Source organism: Ceratotherium simum, chromosome 25 (assembly GCF_057802395.1).
Source record: "Ceratotherium simum simum isolate JZ-2026a chromosome 25, ASM5780239v1, whole genome shotgun sequence".
Classification (NCBI taxonomy): Eukaryota; Metazoa; Chordata; class Mammalia; order Perissodactyla; family Rhinocerotidae; genus Ceratotherium; species Ceratotherium simum.
In genome coordinates, this window is record NC_141924.1 from 17,634,717 (window position 1) to 17,655,776 (window position 21,060).

Sequence of the window (21,060 nt, forward strand, 5' to 3'; positions counted from 1 at the left end):
ATGGTAAAAGCATGATCAAAGTGGTGAATGAAGTCAGGTTTATAAATTGTGAAACTCAAGTCACAGTTCTGTTAATTCCATGACAGTGAAAATATCGCAAAGTTTTCATCCAGATCGAAAATTAAAACAACGAAAATCCAGATGAGTTAAGATTGCCTTCTAGGGTTCCAATCCTGGCCCTTCTACCAACTAGGGGTGTAACATCTCTATGCCTCAGTTTCTTTACCTGTGAAATGGGAATAAAAGTATATTTACTGCATAGGTTTTGGTCAAGACTCCTAACAAATACTTATTATAGTCCTTGGCACCTAGTAGATGCTTAATCAAGGTTAGCCATTATTATTATTATATCATGGAGGCATTACCACTACTAGGTTCAAGAAATCAGTGTACTGCCCTAAGCATTTGAGACACCCTTGCCTAAGTTCCTGAGTGTCACCCAGCCAGGATCCTCACTGTGGCTCTGCTCACCTGTCAAGGCTCTTTTTCTGTCATTGGGACACCTGATGGCTGACTGTTGGCCAGGCCTGGGCCTCCGGATGGCCAATCTCTGGGACAAGGTGCTTGCTCTCCAGAGACGCTCTGCTGTCCCCTGATCCCAGCTTGTCTCTGGACATGGGCCTCAGGCTGGGTCCTGGACCTCCCTATCTGCTCTTCCAACTCTGAGTAAGAAGCTCTGCCCAGTTGATTCCTAAGATTTGGTAGATTCTGAATTTATTTGCATCTTTAAGCTCTCCTTGCATGCAGCTTTACTCTTTTTTTAAAATATGAGCAGTCAATTTCTAGCAGAAATTGTGGAAAAGATCAGCGGCTTTGCATATTAAAACAAATCTGTGGGTTTCCGGGGGCCGGCCGGGTGGCGCAGGCGGTTAAGTGCACACGCTCCACTGCCACGGCCCGGGGTTCGCCGGTTTGGATCCCAGGGACGCACCAACACACCGCTTGTCAAGCCATGCTGTGGCGGCGTCCCATATAAAGTGGAGGAAGATGGGCACGGATGTTAGCCCAGGGCCAGTCTTCCTCAGCAAAAAAAAAAAAAAAAAAAAGGAGGAAGATTGGCAGATGTTAGCTCAGGGCTGATCTTCCTCACACACACACAAAAAAACAAATCTGTGGGAAATCAGTGTCTTTAGCAGGCACCTGTCTGTTTCAAGACTGTTCATGTAGCACAGGGAGCCCTGATCAGTCCTCGGTCTCCTGAGCAGCCCTTGTAGAGGGCATATTATCCAGTTTTGACTTCCCTTTATACATTTTAGACCATATAATGTCCAGTGGTACTGGTTCCTCGGAGTGAGAAGAAAAAAGGAGGGAGACCAGTGTAAAGCTCAAGAGCTGACACTTGAAGGCAAATGTGAAATGGACAGACAGTGTTCATATCAGAAGGTAGAGCCGACAGGACCTCCTGACAGACTGGATATGAAGGTAGGGGGAAAGAGAAGAAGCAAGGTTTGTGGCTTAAGAATTGGGTGGGTGGTGGTGGCAGTCTAAGACTTGGGAAAAACACATTTGGGGTGGAAAATTGGAGCTCTGATTTGGCCATGTTAAATTAGATGCCAAGTCAATTGAATCTGGAGCTCAGGACTAAATACATAAATATGAGAGTTATCAGTTTTTATAAAATGGAGATGATGTCTACCTATTATTAGGACGAAATAAGATAACTTATGGAAAATGTCTGGCATTGTGTAGGCATTTAACAAATGGAAACTTACTACTAGAGAGAAGGGAGAAGTTCTCCTTACTCTTTGTAAGCATAAATGATGAAAGAATCAGAGGCAAATGATTGAAAACGATTATTTAAAGCAAGTTTCCTGGATTATCCCCTGAACTCTCAACCCTGTTTCTCTCAGCTCAGTCAAGTATCAGGAGATGATTTCCTTAAGAATACCTAAGTAAGTTTTCTATTTCTTCTCCATGTCCATGTTTAGTTCATTCCTAACATATTGGCACCTTGTGGAAATACATCTGATAACTTTCAATCAGGGGTGCTTAATTGCTACAGGGTTGCAAGGATCTCAACAAAATAAGAACTACCAAAATACCTACCATTTTTTATGCTCTGAGTTCAAAATCAGACACTTTACATACACAATTTCCATGTAATCATCACAATTTAACTATGAGGTAGATATAATTATCTCCATTTTACAGCAAAAGAAACTGAGGCTCAGAGAGGTTAAGTACCTTGCTCAAGGTCACAGGCTAGTAAGTGGTGGATTTGGGACTCCAACACAGGACTATCTGACTTGACTCTCTTTAACCAATGTAAACTACATTGCTTTGAGAAAGCTTTGCAGCAAGTCCCCTACGTGCAGACTCAGGCTGTTTGTACTTGCCTGACAAGTCTACAAGTCTGTGGCATTTTTACATCCATCCATCCACTCACCCACCCGACAAATATTTACTGAGAGGCTGAGAGTATGGCAGACCTGGATACAGCAGTGAACAAGACAAACAAGATCCCTGCCCTTAAGGGCTTACATTGTGGTGGAAGGAGACAAACAATGAACAAGCAAACAAATAAGATAATTTGAGATTGTGATATTAGCATAAGTTGTAACCTCAACAGATATTAAATATCTTGAAGACTTGAAACAAACTATAATGTCAAGGTGTACCAGATGCACCCACCATCCTTATGTAGGAGAAAGCCATGCCCATCAGAGGTGAAATATCCCCTTCATTCTTTTGTTGTTGGGTAGAATGAACCACATCTTGATTAGCCATCTTAAAAACAGCCACCAAATATCCCTGCCATGGGGGTGGAAAGAAAAGTGGACCAGCGGTGTCAGGTAACAAAAGATCTAGTCATGACTTGGCCCTAACGAACTGTGTGACCTTGGGCAAGTTTCTTAACTCTCTGGTTGACATATCTAATAAGAGCAAGTATTTATATGACCTTTTATGTTCACAAAGAGCTTTTACCAGGCATTGTCTCATCTCCTCATTCCAGAAACCCTATGAATTAGATAGGCAGGGATGATATTTTTATCTTCATTTCTAGGATGAGGAATTGAGGCTTTGATGGCAGAGCCAGGTCCTGAATCCAACCCTGGGCTCCAAGTCTGGCAGTTTCCCCATAGGAGCGCTCTGCCCCTCACAATGTTTCTGGACCTCTCACCATATCTCTGCGTCCTAATTGCTGGTGTGCATGCCTTTCTTCCCCCCTCTAGGCTGTGTCTTACTTATCACCCCATTCCTGGGACCTAGAGCAGTGTGCGGCACCATTAGGTGACCAGTAATTGTTGACATTAACGTACAGAATTAAGTGAAATGAGACGATGAGAGTGAGTTTTGAGATGAGTACAGCCACATATGAACGTAAGGGAGGACTGTCACTAGTTTTGTTGTTAGTTCTTGTGGCAGAGAGGGACGGCTGTCCACTAGAGCTCTGAGCTCCTCTTCTGTACTAGTATAAGCTGCTGCCGGTGAGGGGCCACACTTCCCAGCTCTCCTGCATCAAGGTGGGGCCATGAGACCAGCTCTTGCCCAGGGGATGTGGGCAAAAGTGATGCGTTTTATTTCTGGGCTGACAAGGTTAAGAGTATGTATTCCCTGTAATCCTTGTCCCCATCCATCAGCTGAACAAAGAGAACTCCAAGGCTCTGGGCAGGGTGTGGCCACAAGGTAGAAGGAGGCTGGGTCTCTTATCCCCAGCAGCCAGCCTTCCAACCGAGAGCATCCACAGTGGATTGTGACATGAGTGAGAAATAAACTTCTCATGTACTAATATTTAGGGGGTTATTTGTCACAGAAGCCAGTGTTATCTTAACCAATCATGAATCATTATTTGCCCTGATCTCAGAGACCTTTAGAATGTAAGACATAGCCAGTATGAGAGAAACCACAATATGAGAGACAGCAGTGATTTTTCTTTCCTTAAAAATAAATCCACTTAAATGGTCACTCAAGGAACTTGGAGAGGTTTAAAAAACCTAGTGGATAAAAGTCGAGAGAAGGAAGAATAGCACTTCTCTACCAACACACTGCCATCTCTTCTGGAGCTGTGTCCATGTGCCACGTGACAGCTCACGTTCGACCACTATGACACAGGGTTACTGTGGGATCAGTAAATGGGCTGACACAAGTAGGTTCACGTCTCAATACAAGTTCACTGTTGTGAGACCCGTGGCAGAAAGGGAGAAAAATATGGGGGAGAAGAGCATTTTGTATCTTCCATCATTTTTACCCCTCCATCTCCAGCAACACACACCTCCCTAAAACATACACAAAGGGAATCTCTGGGATCTTTTCTACCCCTAACTACTGGTGTTTACAGCCCCTTTAGAGCCTGTATTATCTTCCCTCAAACTGAATGTCCACACTCGATCCCAGGGTGTTTTTTTTGCCTGAAAGTCATTTTCTTGAAACAGAATGGCCTCAGGTTTATGGGGTGAAATGTGTGGTTTCTTGCCATCCCTCTGGAAAGCTCTTTTAGATGGCATTTTGGGCAAGAAAATTTTATTTTCTGTCTCTGATTATGTAACTGGTGCTTCAATTCTTTCTTTTCCATTCTTTAACTGTAATATTTAAAAATAAAAATGAAACGGACTTCTTACATTGTTTGTATTCAAAGATGGCCTGACTGGTAGGATTTGACGGACATGCGTACCAGACCTTGAGAAGAGGGGTTAACCAGTTCCAAGTGCACTGAAGTGGATGAGCCTGAGGAAAAGATTAAATCCAAAATACAGGAATGCTTTCCTTTAGCTTTTCTGAATCTATAATTCTGGGTGTAATGATACCCTTGCAAAATTGTTCTCCCAGTAGGCCAATCAGGAAGGATGCAGTTCACTAGTTAGAACAAGGAAAAGGCCATGCCAACAGCTGTTCACATATAAGATCTGTAAAATGGGGATATTAGTAGTGCCAGCTTCATAGCATCACTGTGAAGACTGAGCTAATGTGCATCAAGGGCCTCCAGAAGGTCTGGCTCCTAGTAGGAGCTCATGAAATAGAAGCTAGTGTTATTACAATATTTTAATACCGAGTATTCACAGCTCAACACTTGTTGACCTACCTCATCAAAGTTGGCTCTTATTACAGTGTCCAGTATTCTCTGACAGTGTGTCCTGTACATCATAATAAAGGTAGAAACCTGTGTGGGGGGGATGAACAATAAAGGCACACATTAATACACATTACTGCTGCCCTTGGAATTTCAATTTTCAAGTCATTTATTCCCAGTGGAGGGGATGAAATTCGCCTAATACCTACTCATCCTGCAAGACCCAAATAAGACTCGTTTTCATTAGGTGATGTTCTCTGACCCTCGGCTCCCCGCTCTGTGCTTACACAGCCCCTGAGTGTGTTGCTCCATCAGAGTACTCAGCCTGTGATATGGAAAGCATCGGTTTCTCTCTCAGTAGGGTGTATTCAATGCTCCTCATCAGCTAAGATACTGAAAAGTTAAAACCCAGTGTGCATTTATAAGAAGAAGTACATTTGCCAAAATCACAAAAAGACATTTGTACATTCTCTGGAATCTGCTTAGCAAAAGATTTCATCTCCAGCTCCATTTTTCCAAGAATTTTAAAGCAATGGCACAGGAATTTTGTTGAGAAAAAAAGCAAATTTGAGGAAAAAAATAACGATTTATCTAGTTCTTAGATTTAAAGCATTCTTTACAGATATTCTTTTTGTTTCAGAACATAGACATGTGTTTTCTGTAAAGGTAGTTTGCTTATACAAGCATCTGTCTCCCTGCTTGACTGGAAGCTGCCTGAGAGCAGGACTCATGTCTCCTTCACCACTGCATCCCAGCTTCCAGTGTTATATGTAAACAGTAGAAGCTCAATACCTACTGGTGCACTGGGCTGCATTGAGATAGGTGTTAGAGATGTGACGACCCAGGGGAAAGTCCCCATGTTTGTTTTCCAGTAATTTCCTCCAAATATTCTATGACCCAAACTATCTGATTCACTATACTTATAAAATCTTCTTTGTCTATGGGACTATGATTTCACGGCATCCTCTGCAGCACATGGGAAAATAAACTTTATCCTATAAAAAAGCGATCTAGAGGAGAGGGGTCCTTCCCTCATTAAATGAGACAGTGTAACGTCATAGGTAGGTACGTAGGTAGGCAGGTAGGTTAGGTAGATGGATAAACTTTTTATTTTAGGATAGTATTGGGTTTGTATAAAAGTTTTGAAGATAGTACAGGGAGTTCCATATACCTCGCACCCCATTACCTCTATTGTTAACATCTTATGTTAGTATGGTACATTTGTCATAACTAATGAACCAATACTGATACATTCTTATTAACTAAAGTCCATACTTGATTCAGATTTCTATCTTTATATTTTTAAACTCACCATTTTGCAATAAAAGTGTGTGTGTATGTGTGTGTGTGTGTGTTATATGAAAGAGAGAGAGAGAGAGAGAGGGAGAGAGAAACCACCCATCCCCAGTAATGCTTCACCTTCTCCTCAGGCAGACTGGCTGGTAGATTTAGATCTTTGACATTTGGAAACTCTGGCAGCAACGTTCCAAGTTTGGACCGGGGTGAATATGCCACTGTCTGCTTGCTCACTTCTTTCTTGCCCGTCTCGCTCACCCAGGCGGCTCCTTTCTTGGAATACATCACATCATAATATTGGGAGCTTTCCTTCACGGCAATGCCGTAGTAATGGTACCTGGGCCACAGAGAGAGAGAGAGAGAGAGACCCCCATGCACCGTTATCAGGTGGGGTTTCCCGAGTGGGAGTACCCAAGGCCAAGGATGGCTAGGCCCACCCTCCCTGGGCTGGAAGAGTTAACTCTCCTATAAGGCTTGACGTCCCTGAAATCTAGAATTAAACCAAAGTTCCATGTCACCAGCCATCAATCAGGCAGGTAAAAATAGCCAAAATTGCCTCCTACAGAAAATGTTAAGTCAAATACTTTGCAAAGAAGAAAGGGGGATAAAAACATTTCCATTTGTACTTATCTCTTATATCTAGCCGGATGTGATCCCAGAGACACAGTGCTTCAGGGACCCACTCTGTGGGGACCCAAGAAGGGCTAACTGTACCGCCAACAAAAATTCATTTGAAATCAATAAATGGTTGACTTAAGGAAACATATCTTTAAAAAGATAAATTCAGTGTTTCAGTTGACACTGAATATAAAACAAAGATCAGAACTTTGTATTAATTCAAAATGGGCTGAATAATAGCAATGTTTTCAATTAAGACTAATGGGGGGTAGAGGCTGCATGTTGTTTGGATTTTAGCTACAGTCTATTGAGCACTTGCTGTGTGCCTGGCACTTTGCAAAGTGCTTTACACACATTAATTGGTAAAATAATCCTATGAAATGGGGATTATTAGTCTTTCCACAGATGAGAAAATGGAGGCAAGAAAGCTTCAATCATTTGCTCAAGGTCATACAGCCGTTGAGAGGAAGAACAGGATCTTGAACACAGGTCTGTTTGACTACAAAGCCACTATGCTACACTAACAGAAAACCCTGCACAGTGGTATTATAAACTTGGATGTTTATGGTTCCATGATCCCCAATCCTTGGAGAGACTGTCATTATCTACTATTGTAAATGGTAGATAAAACCCCTAAGAGGCTAGAACTAATTATTATCCCCATTTTACAGACTAGGACACTAAGGCCCAGAGAATTTAAGTAACACACTCAAGATGACCAAGTGAATAAGCTATAAAGGCAGGATTTGAACCTCCACAGTGCTTTTAACCACTAAGCTAGTGATTCTCAAACTTTACTACTAATAAGAATCACCTACAAAACATATTAAGATACAAACTCCTGGGCCCCACCCCCAAAGACGTTGATTTAGTAAGTCTAGAGTAGATTTTTACAATCATACTACTAATACTCATGTAAATAACTCCTGGACCTCACTTTTAGAAACACTGTACAACACATTAACTACTCTTTTCTACTCACGGAGATGTGGTGGGTGATAGTCACAAAATAACACAAATGAGAAAGGATTTTGAGTTATGGGAGAGGCTTCCCGGGGAGGGGAGAGACAAGCACATGTGACCTTCCCTCTTCCCGCCCCCCTTCACTCCTGATACCATTCTGTGATACTTCTGCTTAGCGGGCATCTTGGCTCTATCTGAAGGCCTCCTGGGACGAAGAACTCAGGCCCTCCGAAGGCAGCCCAGTTCATCTTAGGTCAGTACCAGAAAGTTCCTGTTTGTGTTGAGCTGATCTCTGTCTTCTGTGCCTTCTACTTCCCAACTGTCATAACTGCCTTTCCATCTCAAAGGCACTCCCTGGCAGGGGGGAGGGGATGGTTCCGTTGCTCCAGAAGCGCCCTTCAGGTGGGAAGGCAGTTATGACACACCTCCCTAACTTTACAAAGTTCCCCTTTATAATTACTTAAGATCAAGATAGTAATAACATGTTCAGATCAGACCACTTCTTGATTATTCAGAGTGCATCTTGCTAAAATCGGCAACTACAGTGAAGCTATTGCTCTGATCACTTCTCAGTTTTTCTATTTCAGTTCTGTAGGGCATGGCAACACCTTCTCCACTAGCCACCCCCCAAATTTATTCTGTCAAAGTTGCTGAGAGATTTTCTCTATAAGGCCCAGTGGCAGGTTGGAGACTGCAGCTTCTCATTAACTTTTGATTGGTTTGAAGGTGTGACCAACCTTGAAGGATCCTTATGGAGAGGATATAATGAAATTGATTACACCGAATTTTTAAAGAAGATATTGCCCAATTTGCCAATCTCTGGGTTAAAGAAAAAGAAAACAAAAAACAAATACAGGCTCACACATGTAGACAGGAGGAAAATTTCTCCAGGTTTATAGAGGATGAGAAACCTTTCTGTTCTGTATTTATTATCTTAACTCCCTGTCTTTACTATCTATTTCTACTTTTTGATCTGAGAAATGGGCAACAATGTATTGGAACATGAGCTGGAGAAAAATAATTCATTTCCATTCATTCAACATTGTTCCATCCATTCACTTATCTGCTCAACCAACATTTTGAATTGCCCGTGTGTGCCAACCAAAGTGCTTATCAGCAAACAAGTAAGGAAGAATCTGGCTTTTGTGCTCTATAATCTTACCAAGGCTGAAACCTCATTTTTAAACAAATGCCAGAATTTCTCATTATAAATGAGATTTGTTCTTCAGAGTAGTCACCTTGAAAAATTATTATAAATTTATTCCAAAATGTTCCTTGCTCAAAAATTTTCTGTAAGTCTTTTTGGAAATTGCCCTCAGAGCTTCTGGACCACACAAAAAAATGAGTGTCATTATTTTCAAAACTTTACCAAAATGAGTTTGTCCTAGTTTATCAACCATTTTCTTATCTAACTTTCTTTACCTAACTTTCTTTACCTAACTCTTTACCTAACTCCCATCTTAGAAGGATGGGAATGTGCTGCTCAGGGATGGCAGGAGCGGGGTGGTGGTGGGGGAGGGAGGGGATAGTATTGGACCTGCTGATTTTGAAACACCCTTAGAGACAAGTCCTATAAGTCCTATACGGTGGTGGTTTTTTAAAAAAAAGTTTCAGTATTTCATAAGTCAGTGTGTGCTCACCTGCTACTCAACATGGTCAAAATGTTTAGAAATGCTGCATAATAAGGCACCCTCTAGTGGAGTCACCATGTACATTAGCATAATAAAGGTTCTGAGAAGTCCTGCATAGAGGAACCTATTGAACTCAGTGCTTACCAAACTTACATGGCCACCAGACCTTTTTCATGGAATACCTATTAACGTCTAACAATTTTTAAAGACCTTTGAGGCAAGTCTTATAAATTCAGATTTTAGTGAAGCCTGAGCAGCATAGGCAGAGAGTCCCTTCCCACTGACTTACACCCAGGAGACAGGCATTCACACATCCTTCTCATGCCTCAGGTCACTTCCTCAGAAGGGCCTTTCTGGGCTGCCCTTTCTAAACGAGGCCACTCCCCTTTTGTTATTCTCCACGACTACCCTCTTTGTCACAATCTGATTATCTTTTTTTGTCTGTCTTCCCCACCATCATATCTGCTCCATGAGGGCAGTGACCTGTTCACTCCTGTGTTCTCAGGACTTAGCACCATATATCTGACACACAGAAAGTGTGAAGCAAACATTGGCTGGTTGGTTGAGAGAACTGACGGATGGAAGCAGTATTCTCTGTGTACATGGTGTGGCTGGACCTTTCCGCCCCATCTTCCTTGCAGGGATTAGTACAGGTTGCTCCTCTGGCTGACAGGGTACTATGAGAGCAGAGAGTTTGCTCAGCAAAACAATCCAAGTATCCTGAAGATCAAGAAGCCACAAGATGCTCTTATAAATGATGCTCAAGACTATTTACAAAAATGGCTAAAGGCAGCGTGGCACACAGTTGGATTCCTTTAAGCATCTGGGCCAGACGGCCCTGGGCTTTTGGGCAGCCTCTCTCAGGGTTCTGGGAGAGGGGGCCCCCCACTGTCTAAAGCTTGTCCATGCTCCAGCCAGGCACAGACTTCCCACGAGGCCTGCATTCAGAGCTCAGGATGAAAGGCCTGGGTCGGGCCCGACTCACGCCCCAGAGACATGCGCTCTGTGGGTGGAACGGCTGTCGGTGCTTACTTTGACTGTCCTCGGGTCCCGAGTCTTCTGGTGGTTAACTGAGGAAACTGCTGCCTTATGATCTGTAAGTCAACACAAGAATCAGTTACCCATCAGGAAAAGCTCAGAGCACAGCGACTGAGATTTACAAACAGCACTCTAAAGGAGGGAGGAAAACATGTCCTTGGTTGCAACGACTTATTAGGAGTCCATGGGGACCCTGAAGAAGACTGCTGGTGCGGAGGAGGCAGGAGGGGAGCACTGGAGTGAGTGTGGGGCTCTGCATCCTGAGGGGGTCTCATTTGGCCGCTCTGTGCTTTACGGCGCCTACGCACAATGTAGGGAGAGAGCTAGTTGATCTAGAACGTGTCACTCCCCTGCTTAAAGCCCTCCAATGGCTTCCATCGCCCCTGGAGCTAAAACCCACCCTCAGCCTCTGCTTACCTCCTGGCCTTCCTCTCCTAAGACTCTCACCCCCTACTCACCAGATCCAGACACACCGGCTTTTTTTTTCTACTCCTGAAACACACCAGGCTTGCTCCCCACTGGGGGCCTTTGTACTGCAGTTCCCTCTGCCTGGAGTGCAATTTCACCCAGATCTTCACAAGATGGGCCCCCTCTCTTACAACAGTTGGGCCTCTGGGCAAGGTCCCTTTGCCCAGCCGATGTAGAGCGGCAGAAGCAGTCCCTCAGAGTCCCGTGGACCCCCTTTATATCTTCTTCTCACTGAGCACTCTCTGAAGTTGCCTTGTCCTCTTACTCTTATTTTACGTCTCCCCCCACTTGAACGTCAGCTCCACGAGTGCGGGGACCTGGCACAGGGCTTGGCACATGCGAAGAGCTCGATCCATATTTGTTGAATGAAGGAACCAAGCCAGATGCCTGCCCTCGAGGGTGTCCTTACTCATCTGTAGAGTGGAGGGTGGTAACTGCTGTTGCCCAGGACAACCACATGGATTTGCCAGAAACCTGGGAGGAGGGGCCATCTGCCACCGTGAAAACACAACCAACCTCTCTCCTTGGCGTTTACAGGGATGATGTTTGCGGAGAGACAGGACAGTGTAGGGGTTCTGTGCGAGGGCGTTGGAGCTGGATTACCTGGCTTAGATCCAAGCTCAGCCGTTTGTTAGTTGGGGGCCCTTGGGCAAGTTGTTTCACATTCAAATGACCCAGTTTCCTCATCTGTAAAATGGGAATGATAATAACCTCTACCTTAGAGAATTTTTGTGAAAATCTAAAAAGTAAATGTATGTAAAAAATTTGCAACAGTACCTGGCACTTACTAAGGGCTCAATAAATGTCACCCATTATTACCACAGACTGTCCTAATGACTCATTCCCTTTTACTTCCAGGAACTTTTCCCTAAAATCTAACCAAATTCTTCCGGACTCCTTTCCCTTCTAGCACAGCATCGAGCAGACATGCATGGCCGGAGAGCGCAAGACTGCGTACCGCCCTCCCCGAGACAGGACACTGTTGCTGATTTCCCACCAGTAGGACAAGAACATTGAGTGGTTTTTCAGAGGTAGGGATGAATCTCTACTGATCCATTCACACCCTCTTTCATCCACACTGATACTCTCATTGACTGATTCACTCATTCACTCAACAAACGTTTACTGTGACCTTGTTAGTTGTTTGAACTTGGACATACTATTTAACCTTTCCAGGCCTGAGTCTGGGGCCTCAGGGGCTTATGTAGCCCTCCCCTAATCAGAGGAATAGAAGATGATGCCCTCAACTAAACTGGCATCAGCAGGATGGAAAGAAGTGGACAAGTTAGAGAGAAATCAAGAATCTGGAATGGGTAGCATTGATGATTTCTATGTGTTAGAAAGCTGACCGTCTCCAGTGTGGAGAATGGATGGGGCAGCATTTCCTCATCTGAAAATGGGTGAAAAAAGCTCACAAGGATGGTTAGAGAATCTAATGAGATAATGTCATGATACCACTTTTGGAAGTTAAAAGGGCTTCTAAAATGTTATAGTGATGATAGTGAACAAAATGATGTAATAATTCTCTGAATTCTTTAAGGGTGTCACTTTATAGGTGACATATCCCTGGTTTCTTTAACCCTAACTCCTGTAAGCTAAGGACATGGGCTTCTCACTTTGTCTATGTCCCTCTCAAACTGTTGTGACCTGAGGAAAATGCAATATTCAGGATGGGGTCTGACCCAGGGGTCAGTGACAGGGCTCTCTAAACACTCTGTCCCATTATGCGTCCAAGACCACACCAAGGTCTAGTGGCCTCATCATCTTGGGCCACTTATGTTAACCTCTGGCCAAGTACGCCCTCCAGACTTTCATCACATGACTGGTCTCAGAGCCAAGATTTGAAGCAGCTTGTTCACAAAGGTACAATCCTGAACAGATACAGATCTGCCAACAGAGATGGAGGCAAAATATGGGAAGCATAAAGATGGAGCCAGAGGATTCTTCACATTAATTAAAAGTGGGTTATGATTTGGGTTCTGACTCTTCTACCTACTCAAGCAAAGAAAAAAATAATAATAATAAAATTACAAGAGTCCCAGTATCCTATAAGATAAGCACATACTAGTTGCTTAGGAAAAGCAGAGATTTTTTTTTTTATATTTCAGTCTGGGAAATTTCTCCTTTGCAATAAGCACAACATAAGGCACCATGTTTAATGCTCTGATATTAGCAGACATTTTGAAAATGATAACATTGAGTGCTGTCAAGATTGTGGTAAAATTGAAATAATCACAGAGTATTAGTATAACCCTTCCCAAAAGCATTTTTACAATATATATCAAAAGCCACAAAATAGTCATACTTTTTGATCTATTAATTCCAAGGAAATAATCTAAAACAAGAAAAAGCTATGTGTAGGGCTACTAAGAGAGTGAAAAATCATAAACAACATAAATGTCCAATGATATGGAACTGGCTAAGTAAATGATTATATATATATACTCAATAGAATATTATGCAGACATTAAAATGATAAAAACTTTTTCATAATGCATAAAATACTTATGATATAATATTAAACGAAATAGACATCAAACTATATTTAGGGTATGGTTATAATTTATTTTTGTACAAATATAGGAATGGAAAGGGAATATGGAAAAATAAAAATGGATATTTGTCAGGATAGGATAGGATCATGGGTAGAACAAAAGGTGTTTGTATATCATTTGTGTATGAAATCAACTTTTTTTGCAAATAGAGAAGGATTTTCTTACTACAAATATTCTTCATTGACCAAGGAAGTTCAAGACAATCTTGAAAGAAGCACCAAAGATCTATCAGAATGTTATAGTGGTTGTTTTTCTTTTTAAAAAATAAATCATTCCCTATTTCCTGCAAACAACACGTAGGCAACTTTTAAAAGCAGCATTGTTCTTTTTTGGTTGCTAAGCTTTATTATTACTTGATTTGAGAGAATGGGCAAAGTTCTGAAATCTTCCTAAGTGTTGATCCAAATGGTGTCCCACAATGTCCACAAAGCAAACAGCAGTGCCTGGCCCTTGGCTAAGGTACTGGGGCCACAGACTCTGTTCTAGAGATGTGCCAGAGAGCCACTGGCAAATGAGGACAGGCCTTCTGGAGCCACTTGTTCCACCTCTATGAGGCAATAAAACGTACAATGGTGTGTTTGTAATTCTTTGCACTATGATCTCAAGGAATTATCAAGCCGTGGAATGGGGCCTGTGAGTTCACCAATCAACATAACCTCTGATTTCCCCTCTAGCTGACGGGTTTTACTTATTCCTTTTGAATAATGTGGGGTCAATACATGCAGTTTTACCATCTTTGTGACCAGCATCATCCTCCACTGAGTCACCTAAGACAGAAGCAGGAGAGACTCCACTCTCTTCCTGACACTACAACCCATGTCCTGTTGATTCTGCCCGAGACATCTACTGAACCCAGCCACTTCTCTCTACGCCCCTGCCACTGCCCTAGCCCCCCATAATCTCTCGCCTGGACCACAGACACATCCGCCTAACTGGCTGCCTTGCTTCCCGTCTGGCTGCCCTGCCAGCAGGATCTTTCTAAAATCCAAATATGAGCATTTCATTTCCTTGTTGAAAACACTGGGTGTCTTCTTGCTACCTACACTAGATAAAAATCCAGCCTCCTCAGTCTGGTCCATGAGGCCCTCTGTGATCTACGCCCCAGCCTCAAATCGAGCCTCTCTCCCACATGCACCCCGAGCTCCAGGCACATGCTGCTCTCTCTGCCTGGAATGCCAAACCCATGCTGTCCCCCACTCACCCCTGAGGAATTCCTCTCTTTCTCTGAGCCTCTCCACTTCCCCTGTGACCCTTCCTATGAAGCCTTAGATGCCCCCGTCTCTGTTTTCCTAGCGAGCTGGGAAGCAGGAGTGTACAGTGGTTAAGCACACGGACTTCGGGGTCAAGTCCTGGCTCAGGCACTGTGCCAACCACTGTACGTGTATTATCTCAGTTAATCATTACAACAAGCCAGGTTCCACTGCTATTCCCTCTGTACAGATGAGTAACCTGAGGCTGGGAGAGGCTAAGTGACCCGCATGGAGCCACACAGCTCACAGGATGCAGACCTGGGATTTGAATGTACCCAGTCTCACTCGACACTCCACCACAACAGTGCTATTGCTTCCGGATGAATGAAAGTGCCCCAAAGCCCCTCATTCCTTTTTCTAACAGCAACTTTTCTTTCTTTTATGTCATATTTCTTCATTTACACATGTTAGGTGTGTCTGTGGAATGAAATTATTTTTGTTCCCATCTACTTTTCAATGAAGATTTCTTTTCAATTCCCCTCACTTTGACCATCTTGGAAATGTTCTGGTGGCCTCTGCTGTGAACAGGATCTGAGATCCCTGCCCCTAAATATGATAGGGAAAGTGGGAAACAGCTGAGAGGACTGTGACATCAGCAGGCAGCCCAGTGTCTCCTCTTAGATTAAATCTACCTACATCCAGTAAAGTGGAAATCTAGAAATTAAACACTTCTCCTATTTAATGAAAATACTAAGTAAGCAAAAGTCATTCTGTTTGGATAATTGGGGTCCCCAGGTGGATTTACTGAGGAACAATCCAGATTATTACCTGTCTACTCAGAAGCCTCTGACAATTCTCCATGGCCAGCTGACCCAGCAGAGGCTCCATTGCCTGGAGCTCAGACATCACTGTGCAACTCCACTCTTTGCTTCCACCCTTTTCTCTCAAAATTTCTTTATGTGAGCCTGAGCTCCATCCAGATCAGACTACTTGGTGTCAATCAATTCTCTGAATGCTTCCTGGCTTCTGGGCTCCATGCCTCTGCACCTTCTACCTGCAACTCTTTCTGCCTCCTCACCACTTGTGCCCTCAAACCCCACCCACCCAGCATGTACACTACCCACCCAGCATGTATACCACCCCTCCACGAAGCCCTTCCTGATTCCCTGACCAGGTGAGAGCTCTTCCTTCTCCAAACCATGATTGCACCTGCCACTTCCAATCTGTTACCAAGTTCCCTCCTTCCTCCATCTTGAACATATCCTGACTCTATCCACATCTTCCCATCTCCACCAGTCCCATGGCCATGATCTCAAGCCTGGATTGTTGCAATGCTCTCGTCATTGCCCCTGCATCCAGTCATGCCCCACCACAACCACGTCTCCATGAAGCCTCTAAACCCAAACCCACCAGTTCCTGCTTTCATTGCAGCTCACATCTCCCCCTCCTCCTCTCCCAGGCCCCAAGCTCCAGCCACATGGAACTTCTTTCAAGTTTCATGAACACACTATGTTCTCTTAGTCTGGCCTTTCCCATAGGCTGTTCTCATTTTCCGGAACACTCTTCCCTTTGTCTGCCTAATGTCTACTCATCCTTCAAATCTTAGCTTGCACCTTATTTCCTCCCCGAATCTTCCTTGGGCCACTTGTTTGGTTTAAGTGACCATAGTTATATGGTCCATAGATAAATATCTTCATATCTAGTCAGTGGTCTACTCAAATCTACAGAGTCCTTGCCTAGGTCTACGAGACTCTACATGAACTGGATCTCCAGCCTCATTTTCTACTACTCTTCCTCATGTTTGACAACCTGCAGCCTCAATAACCATAATAGGTTGCCTGATAGTACATAGCTTGGATTCATTCTACAACAAATATTTATTGAGCTCCTATTATAAGCCAGGCATTTTGCTAGGCACTGAGGGATATAACACTGAGAAAAACAGAAACAGCCTTTGTTTAGGAAGCTTACATTCTAGTGGGAGAAGACCAAAAATAAATTGGTAAAAAAGTCAATATATCTTAGATCAGATCAATGCTACAGAGAGGGGGAAAAAAGCAGGGTAAGGGAATAAATGTTATTTAATTTAGAGTGATAAGGACTCAGTGATAATGTGGCATTTGGTGACCTGAAGGAAGTGAAGGAATAATCCTTGTGGGCATCTGGGGGAAAAAAGTTGCAAGCAGAGGGAACAGCCAGTGCAAAGGCCCTGGGGGTGGGAGCTTGTTTGACATGTTTTAGGAAGTGCAAGGAGGCCAATGTGGCTGGAGCAGAGCGAGTGCTCAGGAGAGTAGTAGAAGATGAGGTCGGGAGGCCGGGAGCGGTTGATGGAGCGTGGTTCATGTAGGGCCTTATAGGCCATTGTAAGCAGTTCTGCTTTTACTCTGAATGAGACAGGAAGACTTTAGAGGGCTTTAAGCAGGGAAGTGGGGAAAAAGATCTAACTTACCTTTCAAAAGGATCACTCTGGCTGCTGTATGGAGAACTGACTGTAGGGGGCAAGGGTGGGAGCAGGGAGAGTAGTCAGAGGGCCACCACAGTAGTCCAGGCAGGAGATACTACAGCTCAGTACATTAATTCATTGATTCAATAAATGAAAGAAAGAATGAAAGAATCGTTCCTCCTTTGTTGGCCATTGAAATTGTTTCCGGTGTTGTGTTAATATAAACAATGCTATAAACAATACCTTTTGCATAATGATTTTTATTTTTATTGCTGACATTTTGTGTGGTTTTTTTCCCTCCTCCTAATAGGAGGTGGAGCTGCTTGATCGAAGGGGAGAAACACTTCAAGGTTCTCAAGACATAGTGTCAAGTTGCTTTCCATGAAGTGTAGAAGAGTATTATTGCTTTTAAAGAATATGCCAAATTGAAAAGTCAAATAAGACCTTTTTCTCTTTCTTTCATTTGAGCATCAGGTTTCTTCCTCTATAAAATGGGAATACTAACACTTGCTCAGCTTATCCCACAGGCTTGCTGCAGGCTCAGGGGAGTTAGGGAGCGGACACCGTCGTCAGCCAGGAGACGGGCAGGAGCGCCACCTCAGTGGACTTTGTTTGGCTGGGCAGGAGGAGAAGAGTGACTGGCTGCGAGGGAGGGGGTCCACATCTACTAACACCTCTCTCTGCCGCCCTTATTATGTCTTCCGCTAGTCATTGTTCTTTTCTGGCACATTCTCTTCGTGGACACAGTTAGCACTCCAACTTCCATCCTTTGAAGGATTTCCAGAGGATCCTCATCCAACCCAATTTTCAGGCTGTGTGGTATATTACCGTCTCCCAAGCAAAATATTTGTGTGGTCAGAATATTTAGTTCTGTTTGTGAAAATACTTTTTATCTAAACATATTTGATGGCCAAATCCTCTCCTCCTCCCCCAAAAAGAGAGGTAATTTCAAATAAAGAACTAGGAGGAGAGGAAGTTTGTTAAGAGTTGGGGGTGGGGGATGGGCAGAGGCGCCGCCGTCCCCCATCACATTCTGCCCAAACGGAGGTCAAGACTTTTCCCACTCCGAGCAAAGAAAGGGCCGTTGCAGACAGCACCTCCTCCTTCCAGCCGCCACAAAAACCAGTGGGAAGGGGGTTTGCTTTTGTTGTTGTTTTTCTTTTAAGTGTTTCTTATGGGCTGCAAATTACAAATTATTCTCCTCTCCTTTCACCAAATAACCAACTGGTCCCTGAATCTGAAAGCCCGGCGCAATTTAGTCTGAGTCTCAAAATGTAGGGTTGGTTCAGGCCCGCTAAGGCTGTTCAGCTTTTAATTTCTGGAGCAAGACTCAGCAAACAGTCAAACACTTTTGTGGAGCTGTGAAAGTGGAGCTTCGCTGTTTGATAAATGAGCAGACGGCAGGCAGCCCCCCTTTCTCTTTTTGTGTGGATCCAATGAAGCCTGCCTAAGGAACACCACACGCTGTTCTAGCTACTGATCTAACATTCCGCAACACCCCGGCCTTCCAAATGCCCTTTAATTACTCGCGGATCCCACCCTTCTCTCTTTCAGCCTGGGTGGACAGGGCTGGGGGCTCCACAGGGCTGGGGGTGGGAAGCAGAGAGGCTCTGGACAGCTACTCTCTGGAGCTGCTGGAATTCTTTTCTGGTGGTGGTGGTGATGTTACTCATCTCCACCATCCATCCGTCCTTCTCCCCAGACAACTACGCATGGCTCCAGGTGGAAGGAAACTCAGCATGCGGGCTATCCCGACATAATTTTGTGGGTGCAGTTGTTAAGAAACATGAATGAGTTTTAGGCAAATGTTCCTGGAAATGGCATATTCAAACCTCTGCCCTCCTTTAAGATAAGGATGGGAAAGAATGAGCAGAGAAACTGACACCCACTGAGCATCAATGGGCACCATGCACTAGATGAGGTGTTTTACGCTCGGTATTAAATTTTATCCTAAAAACAACACTAGAGGAGAGCATGATGATCCCCATTTCACAGATGAGAAACTGGGATCTATGGCGATTCAAGGCTGCTCCGATTCACAGACTCCAGCCAGTGAAAGAAGCAGGAATCTGGTTCTGCTGTCTCTCCTTTTCTTCACTTTGCCTGATCACCTACAGGAGCCAGCAAGGTGTCCACTAACTGTGCATGAAACCTTCGATGTCCTCTCTAGGTGTTGCCTCAAGAGACACCCTAAGAGTCACACAGGAAAGCCACTCAGTCTCATTACTCCACAGATGGGCTTTGTTGGATTCTGACCCCAAGTCAGATGGTCTTGATCCAGCTTAATCTCCAAACTTAGTCATCAGGGACAGCTCTGAAAAAAGGCTTTTGGCTGTTTCCAAAAATTCAGTCCACCCTCAGTAGGCAAAGATTTGCCACCAAGGAGAACTGGTCCAAAAGAAGTTCCAATGTAATGGAATAAAGGCATATCCTCCCACACTTTGAAGGAGACAAACTCATGTGTATGTAAAGAGTCACGTATGTTTAAAACAATTTAAAAATAAGAGCTAATAACAGTTAAGAAATAAGAGCTGTGGGTCTTACTTCAGAGGTCATTTGAGTATGGAGAAAGATAGGGGCTTTTCAAACAGCAAGAAATTAGAAATTCAGTACAATGACAAGTTGCTGTTTTATAACCATGTATTGTAGAAGTCTTATGCCTTTTCTTAAAAAACAACAATTTTTTGAACAAGAGAGAGAAATGATTAAGGAAAGAGGTTGATTAAAGGGATTCTAATTGTCACAACTTTAAGTCTGAATGAAAGTGGGGTGCTCATTTTCTTTGTTGACAATAGACCTAGCCCTTTTTACAGAGAAGAAAAAATAATTAAGCCTGATGGTATTAATATGGATTTTTAAACACCCTACCTCAATGCTACCATCTTGAAATGGGTGTTCACCAGAGTAAATTCACTATGCTGATGTAACTCTATCCACTCAACAATTTTTTTTTTGTACTACCTACGGGGTACCAGGCACTGGGGGTTCAGGGGATAGAATGCTACAGGTTCCACAGGAAATTCCCCAAGAGAAATTTCAAAAAATTTTACAGGAAATTCATACTTAGTGCAATGAGACACAAATGGAATTTCAAATCATGCATATGGATTGATGAAGGATTCTGTGAAAACCCCCAGGACTAAAAACGTAATAGTTAATCTCTTACCCATTGAGGGGTAGCATGGATGACAATTCTAAGAAGTCCAAAAATCCTTATGTGAGCCCAGTATTGTCCTTAGGCTGACTGGAGGATGTGTCACGTGTGTGAGTGTAAGAAAAGACAGTCATCACACACCCAATTAGCTAGAATGAGATGAGTTACATAAGATACAGGTTAAGTCAAAAATAGAATAATTCTGAAGATGATAATAAGAGAGGGTGAGGGTGGTGATGGCAGCACGTGTGCGATGCAGGAAATTTTTAGAACAATTATTCTCAAAATTGTTCGGCAGGAAGAGCAGCTAGAAGGGTTGAAACATTGATATATTACTGATGATATATTAAAAACACGATGTATTAAAGCCATGAAATGTTGCTAGGGTAAACTGAAATCATAGTTACAGCTAAGGTGCATTGAGTGTTTATATTTACCAGGCACAGTGCTAGGGAAGCCCTTTTAACAGTCATTATCTCAACAATTCTCCAGGTGGTTGCTATCGTTTTCCTATTTCACAGATGAGGAAACGGAGGCCCAGAGCTATTAAGAAATCACCTGAGCTCACACAGCTGGGAAACGGTGGAGACGGGATTCAAACTCAATGTGATTTTTGAGCTTTTACACTGCACAGCTCTCAAGACACCTGAAATAACAAAATCCAGAATCTGGTGTGAAATCAGACATTCTGATGTG

The 21,060-nt window shown here is 43.4% G+C and overlaps 1 protein-coding gene and 1 long non-coding RNA gene across 4 annotated transcripts in view; one reads left to right on the forward strand and one right to left on the reverse strand.

Annotated features, from left to right (window-relative positions):
- LOC147913739 (uncharacterized) overlaps window positions 1–21,060 on the forward strand; it is a 103,541-nt gene that overhangs the window by 77,004 nt on the left and 5,477 nt on the right. Inside the window, exon 2 of the long non-coding RNA XR_015556364.1 lies at window positions 11,933–12,053. This is a non-coding gene — a long non-coding RNA (uncharacterized LOC147913739). The remainder of the gene's footprint in view (window positions 1–11,932; window positions 12,054–21,060) is intronic.
- Window positions 1–21,060, reverse strand: part of RFX4 (regulatory factor X4) — a 139,754-nt gene that overhangs the window by 65,076 nt on the left and 53,618 nt on the right. For 2 of the 3 annotated variants that reach the window (XM_087448997.1, XM_087448996.1), the window contains exons 5-7: window positions 10,549–10,610; window positions 6,428–6,641; window positions 5,021–5,098 (exon numbers count right to left, since the gene is read on the reverse strand). In XM_087448997.1, the coding sequence (XP_087305123.1) occupies window positions 5,021–5,098; window positions 6,428–6,641; window positions 10,549–10,610 (354 nt within the window). Of the gene's footprint in view, window positions 1–5,020; window positions 5,099–6,427; window positions 6,642–8,038; window positions 8,134–10,548; window positions 10,611–21,060 lie in introns of those variants that run through there. The other variant, XM_004418063.3, reaches the window with a different exon arrangement.